The sequence below is a fragment of the Astatotilapia calliptera genome, chromosome 13 (assembly GCF_964374335.1).
Source record: "Astatotilapia calliptera chromosome 13, fAstCal68.1, whole genome shotgun sequence".
NCBI lineage: Eukaryota > Metazoa > Chordata > Actinopteri > Cichliformes > Cichlidae > Astatotilapia > Astatotilapia calliptera.
In genome coordinates, this window is record NC_137434.1 from 6,366,622 (window position 1) to 6,380,686 (window position 14,065).

At 38.4% G+C, this 14,065-nt stretch overlaps 1 protein-coding gene across 2 annotated transcripts in view; it reads right to left on the reverse strand.

Moving 5' to 3' along the window:
- Positions 1–1,415: 1,415 nt before the first annotated feature.
- The window catches only part of cfap46 (cilia and flagella associated protein 46), a 64,806-nt gene continuing 52,156 nt past the window's right edge, over positions 1,416–14,065 (reverse strand). For both annotated transcript variants that reach the window (XM_026190827.2, XM_026190828.2), the window contains 13 exons: positions 13,222–13,388; positions 12,898–12,998; positions 12,505–12,575; positions 11,703–11,870; positions 7,434–7,513; positions 6,990–7,050; positions 6,834–6,866; positions 6,574–6,670; positions 6,315–6,427; positions 2,653–2,734; positions 2,343–2,479; positions 2,064–2,141; positions 1,416–1,803 (listed from right to left, as the gene is read on the reverse strand). In XM_026190827.2, coding sequence (XP_026046612.2) covers positions 1,682–1,803; positions 2,064–2,141; positions 2,343–2,479; positions 2,653–2,734; positions 6,315–6,427; positions 6,574–6,670; positions 6,834–6,866; positions 6,990–7,050; positions 7,434–7,513; positions 11,703–11,870; positions 12,505–12,575; positions 12,898–12,998; positions 13,222–13,388 — 1,310 coding nt within the window. In that variant the 3' untranslated portion in view covers positions 1,416–1,681. The remainder of the gene's footprint in view (positions 1,804–2,063; positions 2,142–2,342; positions 2,480–2,652; positions 2,735–6,314; positions 6,428–6,573; positions 6,671–6,833; positions 6,867–6,989; positions 7,051–7,433; positions 7,514–11,702; positions 11,871–12,504; positions 12,576–12,897; positions 12,999–13,221; positions 13,389–14,065) is intronic.

A 14,065-nucleotide genomic window follows, 5' to 3' on the forward strand; every position in this document is an offset into this window, starting at 1 on the left:
AATGAGTACTGCTAGTGACAAGCAGAGATAGGCAGTAAAGCGTTACTATAATCTTTCACGGGAACGTGAAATTCACAGAGAAAACCCCGTATCCCCCCACTGACATGACCGCTGTGGCACCGCGCCTCCAACAGCCTCACTCCTGCTACACAGGTGAAAAAAGACTTAGTGGGAAAGGACTTAGTGCAGAGAAAACCAGCAAGACTCTGCCACAAAATAATCCACTTGTGTATCATCAGCACAAGGCTAACTTGACTGATTAAATTCTCTTCTCTATTGAATTCATACAAAAACAGACACATATGGCGTTATAAACGACTATTTCTTGGTAGAAATTCTCTTTTGTACGAAAACTTCGGCAACGGAGTAGCAAAATAAGGTGTCTTAATTAATAAGCTTTAGAAATGCTGAAAAGATGATTTTGTAACCTTGGTACATGTGCAGGTTAGGTGTTTTTTATCTGCATGTGAGGAGAAAGCTAAGACTTCTTTTCTCTTTGCTAATTTCAGCTTTGGCTGAGCTGAATCTCAGTCAGTTACAATAAAATAGAGTCACATTTAAACCTCTGAGTATAATGTTCTTACAGTGAGAATATGTTTTTTCTCAAGGCTTAAATTTAGGACATTTATTAAACTAAAATGTAGAGTACTGGAATGTCTGATAAAGACACTCTTTAAACTAAAATGAGTGTACGCATTTACAGTTATTTTATGCTTCACTGTATGCTTCTGTAAGAATCAAATAAACTGACAGCCTGACATGGGAAAACAAAAGAACTCTGGTAGATGCTGTGTAGAAGAGACTAAATCAGCATCGACTGGTTATACTGTATAGGTGAGATTCTGAGAAAAGGCAATAACAGAACTGTAGTGAAGCTACTTAACTACAGTCAAGACTAAGCCACACTATCAGCCACTGTTTTCAGGCTCCGTTCTCAAATTCATCTACCCATTTATTTTCTTAATCACTCATCCAGTTTAGGGTTGTAGGGGTGCTGGAGCTTATCCCAGCTTTCACAGGGAGAAAGGCAGACTATACCCTGGACAGTTCACCAGTCTACTGCAGGGCCATCACATAGTGAAAGACAATCATTCACAATTTAAAATGACCAATTAAGCTAATATTCACGCCTTTGGACCGTGAGAGGCAGCCACAGCACCTGGAGTGAACAGCCGTTACATTTGATCCAGGACCTTTTCTTGTTATGATGTAACAATATTAGCCACTACACCACCCAATCTCACATTAATATGCAGGTTCTGTATGCCATTGCAAAGACGAGGCAAAGACATTAATGATACTTTGGTAGTTTGCAACTGCTGCAAAAAATAAACTAAAGCTAGATGTAGCACAGTAAAACCTGTAACACCCACCTGCACACTTCGGGTACCTCTGCTAGAAACAGCGGATCATTCTTTCAAACTTCTAAATTTATTTTATTTCCGTGGTCCCACAGGTACAGACATCAATCATAAAGAGGATAAATCACTGGAAGGTATCAACTCCCCAAGCACTAAAAGCTTTTATTTTTTGTTTGCTGTGAAGTAACATTTTTATTTTATAGAGTTGGGCACTACCATGAGTAGTAAAATCACTACTGAGACCAAAAATGTCTAAGTAAGTGACGGATCAACAATCTTTTTCTTAAATAAAGAAGCTTCAGTTAAGGATATCCAGATTATCACATGACAATCAAGTTGGGAAGGCCATAAAGAACGCAGTTGAAGGCAGATGGTGGGAGAGCCATTTCATGCTGATCATCACCTTCCTTTCTGTCTTGTGAGACAGCGAGGAGCTCTTGATCTACAGAGAAAGCAGTTAGCTGTAAGTTTTATTGAATTTTGCTCCTTTTGTGCAGTATTACCAGTTCTATATTTAGTTATGTAACAATTCTGCTCAATATAGATCAAACAGAATTTATAGACAGTGATTTTTTGTACTCAAAGAGAAACATAAGCATGCAAATTGAATGCATTAATAATAAATAGAATGCAAAAGTGAAGCTACATATATATATATATATATATTTATAGTACCATTTGATCCTTTGACCTTGTGAATACCTTGTGGTATCTCTGAACTGTCCCCTTTTCTGAGGGCATGTACGGCCTGGCCAGAGGTTTGTTGAATCCTTAGTATATCTGCAAGTGGTGACACACACACACACACACACACACACACACACACACACACACACACACACACACACACACACACACACACACACAGTGCTAATGTAACGTCTAATAATACCCACAGGTGCAAAGTAAATATTTACACATACTAATTTACAATCTCAGCTTGCAGTAATGTAACGTTTTAAATACACGCCCAGAACCTACTGTCTAAAATAGCGGTCACATTATGTGTGTTCTGTTGAAAGCTGCTGTGCCACTGATTCAGGACTATACAGCCAGCACCACTCAAACTGAGCAGCAGAGCAGTCTCCACGGGATTCTGCAGGGCAAACGTTCCTGCACTGGAGAGAAGCAAAGTAAAGACACAAAGGGAGTAAATGTTGTCTACAAACCTTTACCAAGCAAACAGTCAAAAATACTGCCAAGAAAACAAAAACTTGGAAAATGCTTTAGGAAGGCAAAACAGAAATGGAAAATTTAGTTAGTATTTCATTCATTCTAACTTCTTTGATACCTCCTTTGCCTGCCAAGTTTGGACTGACGGAGAACACTGGCCTTGTTGTGAACCTGGTCAAAGAGCAGAGCCATGTGGCACTCTAAGGAAAAAAACATTATTGCCATCATTAGTTGGCAACAGAACATTCAATACTTTGGGTAATTTTAAGAAAAGTCTCTTGCTAAACAAAAGGATAAGATATATGCTAAATGCATGGCATCTTTTTACTTTTATTTTAATTACGCTGTTAAGCACAATGAATGACCAAGGTTGTGCTTAAAATGTTTACATTTTTGAAATAAAGTTGAGGGGTGTATGATGTATTTGAGAGATAACTGATTAAAGCTGCTGTGAATAACAGAGGGACAGTGCGTGTTAATTAACTAAAACATGACATTTTAGCCTCGGACCCACATCTGACCAACTCTCAATCTGATTTACAAAAACAGAAACATGAGATGAAATATGGAAAAGTTATGACAGAAGGTTAGTTTAAGAGCCAAAGAGGCTTTTAGCAGGATTCTCCTGCACATGCTTGTTGGACACTCCATTTACGTAGAAGCACACAGGCACTCGACCTGTGGCTGTGAAAAACTGGTGCTTTTGTCTGCTACATTTACTCCAGCTGACAGAGACAGTAATGTTGGTTTCCAAACCCTTTGGCTTTGTAGCTGTTTCATTTTTAGTATGGCAGTAAATGCATTCAACTCTGAGGTTGTTGTCAAAGCAACATTAAAGTAGTTTTGTTCTTTAAAGAGTCTTATTTTGTATGAAGTACTGTTTTGTCAGGATGACTGCAGTCCAGGACATGTTGTTTCCGTGTGGAGTAAATTATATTTTGCCATATGAGCACACCTCCCTGACCTTTTCATAGGTAAAAATGGAAAGCCAAAGGTGGTGAGAGCAGAAGCAACCCTCATACAAAGGGTACACCCTCATAGATTTTATGGCAGCTTCTCAAGGCTGGCTCATTTAAGTTGGACATTCAAAATTGACAATTCTTTCTGAAAACCACGGATACAGTCACCACTGTATCAGCCTGTATCTGGTTTTAATCAGCATACAGTTCAAATGTCAGCATCCACATGCACACGGCACCTCCGCGAGGACCCCTCTTGATGCTCAGTTTTATGTAAAGCTACTGGAACAGCACACTGGGACTTCTAGAGAATGCCTTTTATAGAGAAGACCTTGCTTATTTAGATAGTAAATATTACAACAGCATAGCTCCGTGATTGCCAGTGATACCCCTCAGCCAGTGTTGGGAAGGTTACTTTTAAAATGTATTCCACTACAGATTACAGAATACATGCCCCAAAATGTATTTTGTAACGTATTCCGTTACGTTACTCAATGAGAGTAACGTATTCTGAATACTTTGGATTACTTAATATATTATCATGCTTTTTACAACTACATGAATGTACTATTGCTGTGTGATTTATTACTATTACTGAAGTTTATTCGACATAGCAATACCAACTAGATTTTTAAATCTTAATATAAAATGAGTAACAGTAGGGTGGACATTAGGTAAGGCAGCACTGTTTGCAACGATCTCGTATAGAAAACTATCCTGCGTGTATATAAAAAAGGTCTGCTGCTCTGAACCGTAGCAAAGGGACCTCTGGTTAATATGTCGGGTTCGTGTCGGGCTCGTAGCTGAAAACTAGCTTTACTTTGTGTCTGGGTGAACTTTGCTAGCGAGAGACAGAGAGAGGCGTTGAAAGGCTGCTCCAACGGAACTTATTGTTTCGGAGGAAAACATGAACACAGTGTACAGTCGAGTCTTAATAGCTTACTTACAACTGGGCTACACTGCCCATGAGGCTACATTCCTTAGGGCTATGCCTGTAACACTCTGCCTATTGCCCTCATATTAAATAATTTTTTGAACAACAATTTAAAAAAATATTTCGTCACATCATTATGCGCAAGTAGAGGTGAAATGGGCCACGAGATTGAGACCCAGAAATTAGAGCCTCTTAATGCGTTTTGTTTGGGTTTCCACCAGCGTGGAATGACCAAAAATAGAGAGGGGACAGCCTAACATACGAAACAGGAAAAGACCGCTGTGTAATCCATTTATTTTAACAAAGTAACTGTATTCTGAATACCACCTTTTTAAATGGTAACTGTAACGGAATGACCACACACACACACCGCCCGATAGAGTGATGAGAATACCCCGTCAGCCTTTTACAGCTGAGGGATAAAAACACACAAGCAGCAGATGGTGCTACATGTCCTCAATGACACCACTTTCCCCGAAAAACATAAATTGAACAAAACCTAATCACATCATGTTGGCCAGTTAAGCAGTAACAATCGACTGTGTTGTGAAGTAACAGCTGCAATTCAGACCACTGTGTCATTCACACTATAGTTAGCAGCACTAATGTCGGTCTAGTGGGTGCCACATATGTCTGGCCTGGGGCAGGACATATGAGGCACACTGCCAATCACATCTCAGATTACCTTTGCTTGCTGGTGAAGGAAATGAAAGGGGACGTGAAGGTGAAGCACAGTTGTTTTTAAGAAAATATCTTTTGAAAGTGTAAAAAGCATTTTTAGTGCCAGTTATCATTTATTTAAAAACTGCTGAAAGGGAGGAGTGAAGAAACTTTCTATAATCACTCAGAATGTCTCCTCACAGTAAACAGATTACGACAGGCAAAAGTTCCTGGGATTAGACTACCCTTCTTCTACAGTTTCAACTTCTGAAGAAGAAAGTGTAAATGACCCTTGTTAAATGTATTTTTACAAAACATTATTTCCATACAGTCAATTAACAGCAGCCTTCCCAGTGAGCATGACCCAGTATTAAAGTCAAAATCATTAATCCTCATTATGTTTTTGATATTACTTTATTTATTACAGGCACTCAGTGAAGTTGAGGAAATGTTATTCCAAGTATTAGCTAGTAAAACCTCATTGATTTCTCACTGCAGTGCAAGGATGTTTATATTTATACTCACTCAGGGAATGAAACATTGACAGAGTTAAGGAGATTAAGCCCACTGCTCCATTTACTGTTTACATAATCTACAAAGCTGCTTCAAATTTTAATCATTCATTCATTCGTTTGTTCATTCATTCCAGTATTTTGCCTGTTGTTTTCACCCCAGTCTAGCACCTAAAACACGTCAGGAAACTCAAAGCTTTGTGTGATTTCATGAACTGATACATATAAGAGAACAAATGACTGTTGTTTTCTGCCGTGTCTTTGTTGTTGGTATTCTCTTATTGCTCTCGAATCTCTTCCTCTTCCATGTGTCAGCTTCACTCCTCTGTTCCTTCTCGTTTCCCAAACCCGTCATTGGTGCCTTATTAACACAGTATTACCTTATCAAACATCTTCCAAGTATGCCAACCATGTCACAAATTATTTAGGTTATCATTTCATGTATATAATTAAAATACCATTTTTCTTTGCTTTGTCTGTACTAAGAACAACCTTATGAAGTTCATGTCAGTGTGACAATGACATTGGCTGGTTCTGTGTCATTCCACTCATTACAGTCTTCGTATTTTTTAATGCTCACATGCAGTAGTAGCCATAACAAAGTGATGAATGTACTGTGAGTTATTAAATTATGAGATGGAAGCAGTAAATGCATTGTCTTTACATTCCTTTATAAATACTACAATCACAGACGGGAAAATGAGTGTAAACGTACCAGACAAATTGAGGGATGCTAGTTTGTCAGGTGGCATGTTTTCCATGAAGTGTTCCACCCCCAGGTAAATAAAGCCACTGCATCTGCACAACATTTGCTCCATTTCTGACAGGCTTAACAAATATGAAGATATGTTAGCAAAGCAGAAGTGACTGGTCGTGTGTTGAATATAACAGATACAGTTGGCTGTTGCTGTGCTCAAAGAGCCAAGAGGGAAAAAATGGTGTATAACTTTGATTTGCTGCACTCTAAGACTCACCTGGGTGTCTGTTTGCTGCCCATGAAGCCCTCCCACAGATGAGTTACATGCTGGGTTTCCAAAATCTCCTTCATCTTCATGCTCAAACTGGTCCCTTCTGTGTGATATAATGTATATTATTCTAGACATCTTAAACACTTTATCTAACCTACAATGACCAGTTGCATGTCTTTGAATATATCCATCCATCCATCCATCCATCCATCCATCCATCCATCCATCCATCCATTCTCTTCCACTAATATTAACAAATTACTTACCAAAGTGGCCATCATTGTAAGGATCAACGAGATCTTTAAAAGGCATGTTAAGAAGTATAACGGACCTGAATTAAATGAACTGAATTAAATACCCAATCTTATATGTGAAATTACATATTTCTGTTTAACAAAAGTAATTCTGAAAACAAAAGATACATTTGAAGTTACGCATGTCCACTGGAAAGGTGTTAGAAGGCAGCACATGACTGGCAGGTACCTGGGTAAACAAATTTTAGTTTTTACAGCTCAAAGCAGCTAAAAATGTAAACAAAGTGGAAATAAATAAATGACATATCACATAAATGTGCAAACATGCAAATATTATTTTGTACACACTTATATGTGCCAACTAATGTATATCACGACTGAGAAAACAGAAGCAGAAAAGAGGGTTTGATGAAAAAACAGAAGTGATGCACAACAGGGGATAAATACCCAGAAGCTTGAACTAGGATCTTTATGAAAACATTATGTAATTGATTGAAAACCACACTTAAAAGAGACGCGGGGAGCAACTTAAATAATTGCCAGTGCTGACAGGAGGTAAAAGGAATATTGCTTTCTGTATCTGGCAGGCCCAGATTAATTTACTGAACTCACCGCTTTGATGACTTGGCTTTGATCTCCCCTCGTTTTAGTTCCCTTGCCACCTTTGGTCTCCTTTTTGTTGTCACTTTCAACTGCCACAAACAGGAAGCAGAATTAATACATACACTTGTCTGCAGGGCAGACTACACAGCTTTTGGACTGGTAAATAATTTTTATTTTTTTAAAACAACTTTCTCAGAGACAGCAAAGTCATTGGCACTTATTGGTGACAGAAGAACCAAAGGTTTCCTCCTGGCTGCAACGCCTTTGCAAAGGAAAACACTTGCTATTAGCATGTGTTATCATTTTCAGTGCATTACTCAAAACTGATGCTTTATACGTTATAAATAAGGTAGAAAACATTAAGTTTATTTTTATTATTCTGTTGTTCCATTTTTAGTGTCAGGCCATTAGCAGGCTGTAGAAGAAGGCTCCATCTGTTGGCTGACCAGTCCAACACTATTCCAAAGTGAAATCTGTTCAAATGTTGCAATGCAACAATTCAACTAATTTGGCATATCCCAAACTTCCATTTTATCTTTTAGGAAAAAACAATTTTAAGTAAAATAACAAAGAGAATAAAAAATAAAACCGTAACATCTCTTAAAACGAAAGTAGTTAAACTACCTATGAACATCCATTCTGATATACGCATTTTAATAACCCAACCGCCTTGATAACAAATGTCCTACTATAGCATGTACTCAAACATGTCATTAAAGTCAGATCTTTGCATAATGCACATCTCAGAAAAACGCAAAGTTACTTTTCATTTTTTTTAACGATTATAAACATGCATCCTCATCAGGTTACGCCCTTTAACCCGAACATCATTTACTAAAACTTATTTATTTAATCTATTCATAAATATCCAAAACTAGTTCATGCATTATAGTCCTTACAATCCTTTATTATCAGGCTAAGGCTCCATGAAGAGCCATCAGCTGAACCGAAAAGCCAAAATAAGAGTATTAAGAGAGACTAACAGAGAGACATATTTCTCCCATATCAGCTTGTCTCCAATCCTGAATGTAGAATTCTTCTTTTTACATACAATGTCCTGAATAATCAGGCTCTGTCGTCTCTTAAAGAACTCTTAATAGCTCATAATAATCATTCCGATAAGCTCTTGTGTCATTTATGGTCCCTTGAGTTTCCAAAAGTAGACAGTATTGGTTCCCCCTCATGTGGAACATGGACAGGATCTGCCGTTTAAAAGTTTGCTTCAAACTTTTCTTTTTGATAAACCTTGTACAGTGGTCCCTCGTTTATTGTGGGTGTTACATTCCAAAAATAACCCACGATAGGTGAAATCCACGAAGTAGCCAACTTTATTTTTTACAATTAATATAGATGTTTTAAGGCTGTAAACCCTTAACTTACACACTTTATACACTTTTCTCAGACAGGCATCAACATTTTCACACGTTTCTCTCTTGTTTAAACACTCTCAAAGTTCAAACCTTCGTGGAAAAATAAGTCCAGTATTATAGAACGAACCAAAGATCAAACCCTGTTTTCAGGTCCAGAACATGGGAATAGAGCAGCTGCCAGAGAATCAATGGTACAGACGTAGAGGAAGCAAGAAGAATGAGTAGAGTAAAGTTTGACTAATCTGACTGTTTGGTTTCACCTTCTAATCCTTTGACATTGACACTGTTATGCTTGTTGTCTTCTGCTAGCGAAGATCTATGTAGATTTGACAAGCTGAACGCATTCTGTACTGTACAGGAGGCACGACACGAGATTGATTGAAAATGGTCTACAGCTGATCAGGATGCAAACCACAATGTAAAAAAAACCAAACAAAAAAACCATGCAAAACTGCACCCCCCCCCCCCCCCCCCCAAAATATCCGCAAAATAGCGAGGCTGTGAAAAGTGAACCGTGATATAGTGAGGGACCACTGTAGTTAGGAATGAATAACATGATCCTGAACCTTAGTTATACTGTTGTGGGCTCTGGCGTGTTGGTCATTATGCACTGGAGAATTTTTAAGCACTCACTCTTTTCACTTTTGTATTTACAATCTATTGCATGTCATTACATTTTCTTTTCTCTTTCTATGGTTCATCGTTTCTTGGCCTTGTTGTTTGTTGTTGCCTCTCCTCTTTTCTCCCATTTCTTTATTCTCACCCTCCCAAGGATTGAAAGTAGATGTAGTAGCACTTTATCAACCCCACAATAGTAGTAGTAGCTGTCTCTCCCTGACCCTGGTTCTGCCCCAGGTCTTGTCCTGTTAGAAGGAAGTCCTTCCTTCCTAACATCACCAAGTACCTGCACATAGGAGACCATTGCCTTAACACAACTGCACCTCATCTTATAATTACTTCAGTATGATTGAATAAAAATGCCTTTACTCTGTTTCAAATGTTATGTTAATATTTTGACTGCATACCTTTCATATCAGGATGTTTTTAAAGATCACACAGCATCACTGACTACATGCTATCAGTATGTTCTACCTTAATCTAGACCACCCACCGCAGTTTGCTGTGACTCCCATAGTTAATTATAAATCTTTCTGGCAATAAAAAATAATTCTAATATAGAAAACTGCTTAGCACCATGGTTTTTTTCCTAAGTGAAAATTAAATGTAAAATCTGACTGTACAGTTAAAATCACACAACCTGATCACTCAGTAACACACACACAGTAAAATCTGAAGAAGCAGTAAGAACAGACACGCGTGCAAAAGCATGTGTTTACCCCCCTGAGGGCAATCTTTTTATAGTTTGTGCTAATTTGTCCTGTGTGTACTTCATGCAAAGCAGTGCACAGAATAACAAATAGCCCTTTCAAAAGTGGTTTCAGGCGCTACATCTTCTTGACACAATGGTAAACTGTAGATGTCAAAATTATGGTAATCATGGTCTGGGGGAAAAAAAGCAAACACTAATTTTTTCTGTGGTCTGATCGTCACCCGTGTGTTTGATCCAGACATCAAAAGATGTATTAAGAAAAGCTTGTTGTAATATTTTCCCATCTGTGGCATACAAGTCTCAAGGGATACACAGACACACACATACATAAATAGTAGTTTAACAGTAACCTTTGAACAGTGACTCAAACGATGCAAATGATTCAACCTTTAAAAAGGTACAGATGTCTGCAGGATCCCATTCAGTGCTCTTTTTACCTCCTTTCTATTCACCTATTCCTTTCCAAAATAGTAAAGCACTGAAACACCATCAACCCCCCAAAAAAGAGAAAGGAAACAACTGGACCGGGCACGATATGTGTAATAAAGTTGATTAAAATGATGCTCATTTGTTTCTGTTTTTACTGTATCAAAAATAAAAACACAATGTGAATACTGTCCTAGGCTTCATTTATTTGCCTTATAGCTTTGCAGCCATGTTGGTTGATTTATCTGAAACAAAAACCTATCCTTAATAAATGTGGATACAATTTCGAAGGGCGAAAGAGAAAAAAACGACAGTGTGTCAGTTTCGGTTAAGGTTCTTTCTTTTTTCTGCCTCTAAACCCTGCAATCAGTTCATCTTCTGGCACGCTGAGCAAGTCAAGACAGTAAGTGTGCAACAGTTTACGAAAAACTTGACGTGGTGCCTTTTTGCGGACCATTGTGGACCATTGACTGTGTCTGCTGATTACAAGCAGGAGACACAGTTAATGGACATCTATTTAAAAAAAGAAAAAAAAAAAGGTTGTAGTGTTCACTTCACAGACGTCTTCATGAAATTCTGCATGACAGCAAGATGTGAAATGACCTTTCTCTCCTGAACAGATTTCTATGGATGGCTGCTTGCAGTCTACATCCTGATGTCAAGATACCTCTGCAAATGTAAGCTATTTTTCACTCAGATAACGAGGAATTATGTGATGTGAGGCAAAGGTCCGATCGTACACCTATGTATGGGTGGGTTTAGGCAACCCAGAAAGGGCTTCCTTCATTTATAGACCTCCGCTTCAAATATATATGAATGTGTGTGTGCGTGAGTGTGTTTGAGTGTGTGTGTGGGGTGTTTGTGTCCTCGACTATAACAAAGTCAAACTTAGGACCTTTTTAATAGTCCATTAATTTAAATTAAGGTCCATGGTTTAGCAATGCCTCACAGTCACATTGAATGGCTGGAGTATTGCAAATATTTAGCTGTAGTCTATAAATGTCAGATATAAATTCTTTATTGGGCTACATATAAATACAATCAATTTTCACATGGCTACTGGTCTTAAAGTTGCAGGTCCCTTGGAAAGGGTAAGAGATTTAGTTCGTGCTTACAAATATTTTAGAGTATATACATGTGTGAATGTATTACCTTTTTCTTCTCTCTTTAGGCGACTGTAAAAAAGCTGAAGGGAAAAGTCCCGAGTCACAGAACTCAGGCTATCTTCTTTCAGGATAGACATGGATTCCAGAGGCAGCTCCAGCAACCTCTTGTCTGCCAGTACCACCACATACTCCCCTGGTTCAGTTGGCATTTTAACTGTATATATCATATACATAAAAGTACAAGTTTCACATGCATCACATATTTTGTGACAGTGTAAATGTCATAGAGCAATATACTCCCAACTGTACAGACATTATAAGGCATCAACTTGTACAGTTTTTAACCATATGTGCAGAACTAAAAGTATTTAAAAAGAAAACTGTAGATGGCTTGATAATTCCAACAATGTGCAGTAGAAAAATCCCACCAAATTTTGGAATAATGGTTCATATGATACAGAGGAATCATGCCTTCAACAAACAGCACAGTTTGCAGGCTGGCTAGTAAGGCTGCATTCCTCTTTCTTTCCTAATCATCGGGATTCCCATGAGTGTACTGCAACCTAGCCACATTAATAGCCTTAAACAATATGGATCTTTATGCTTTTAAAAAAGGCATAGGCTTCAGTCACTTTGCATACTCTGAATGTGCAGAGGAGGTAAAATTGGTGTCATGCTCTGAATATTCTTCCTATGACATGACTAAAGGTAATTACAACCCATTCAATCTGGATTTATGACAATTTAATGCTTTTTAAGATCCTTATTCGATGCAAAAATAACCATAACAACCTTAGGCTGTCAGAGACACAGGCAAGCGTATGTTCAACAGCTCACTGCTCCTTTACCTGAGCTCTCTTTCTCTTCTTTATCTTTGGTTTTGGCCATTTCAGGGGTTGGCAGAGATGCAGCATCTGGCCTGAAGATAAGACCAGGTGAGGATCAGCAAAACTACACTTATGTAGAGGCATTTAAAGTATAAACCATTCATATTATCAGAATTGGTCAGACATTTGTTCCATAACTAAAACCCTGTGTACATAAACCATGGCATAAACAATACAAAAGATTCACATACACTTGAATTGTACACCATTCAAACACTCCATTCAATAGCTCCTTTTATAATTGAGTTCAGATTTCTGAGCATTAAAAAAGTGTTAAAGCCTCCTTCCCTGGGTTAAAAAAAAACATGTAGGGAATATGTAGTTGTTAGGAATTAAAGTGTCTGACATATTCACCTTAAGCAAGAGAAGTCAAACTGTTTGAGGAGTGGATTTAAATATTCTTCCATGTCTTTTACAAGTTCTCTGAAACGACATGCTAACTCTCCTGATAGTTTCTGTATAGAGAAACAAGAGAGAAAGCAGGGTGAGGGGTTTTAGACCACTGATCAGTTTCACACGTACATTTCTTTCAGTTAGATGTTGCTTGGGAATAAAAGTTTTCCCAGTAAGTAAGAAATAGACATGACGTAAAATTAAGTGCAGCGTAGTGAGTGCATTCGTCGAGTAATAGAGTGAAAGGCAAGTCGTGGCTTTAACAGGACAGACATGGAGAAAAACCTGATACTCCTCAGAGGCCTCCAGCCTGTCCTCAACGCTGCGCAAAGAGTCTTTATTGAGGAGGGCATGTCTTGTCTCCTGGCAAAAAGCCCGAGTCTGTTCCCTCAGTGCCAGTAGAGCCTGCGGGCAGACTGAAACCTTGGCCATCCCAGAGCACGTCAAGCTACCTGGAACCACAGAATGACACACAATCAGACATGCATACTCACAGACGCTGAGTACTTACTGGCTTTGTAATTGGTCCCCGTGAGCATCTCCCACACCCTCCTCTTCTTGATCTTTTCATCTATCCTTTTCTTTTCCTCACTGCTTGTTGTTTAATGAATTTTCTCACATTCTCAGGCAGTGCATCCAGCCCTTTGCACCACTCTTACCACTTCTTATGTCAATCAAATCCCAGAAAAGGTCATGAGTAAAGTAAGTAAAGCTATATGCTAATATCATGACTTATGAACTTATTATGACTTATGAAAGCTGGTGTTTCATGCCCCCCCCACCACCACCACCACACACACACACACACACACACACACACACACACACACACACACACACACACACACACACACACACACACACTCTTCTTGATTTTATCCCCTCTTTTTGTTCTCATTAAATCTGAACTTTTCATTTGCCTTTCAGACAAATGTTACGTGGGAATATTAAATTCGCCTTGTTATGTATAAATGCAGACAACAATGATGCATGTGTGAGATAAAGACCACATTCCTCAGATGCAGATGCAAATCAGATGCAGTGTAAAGATACAGAGAAAAAGAAAGTACACATTCTTTCAATTCTAAGTTTTTATATATTAGGGTGTAATAAAATATCATCTGTTTCC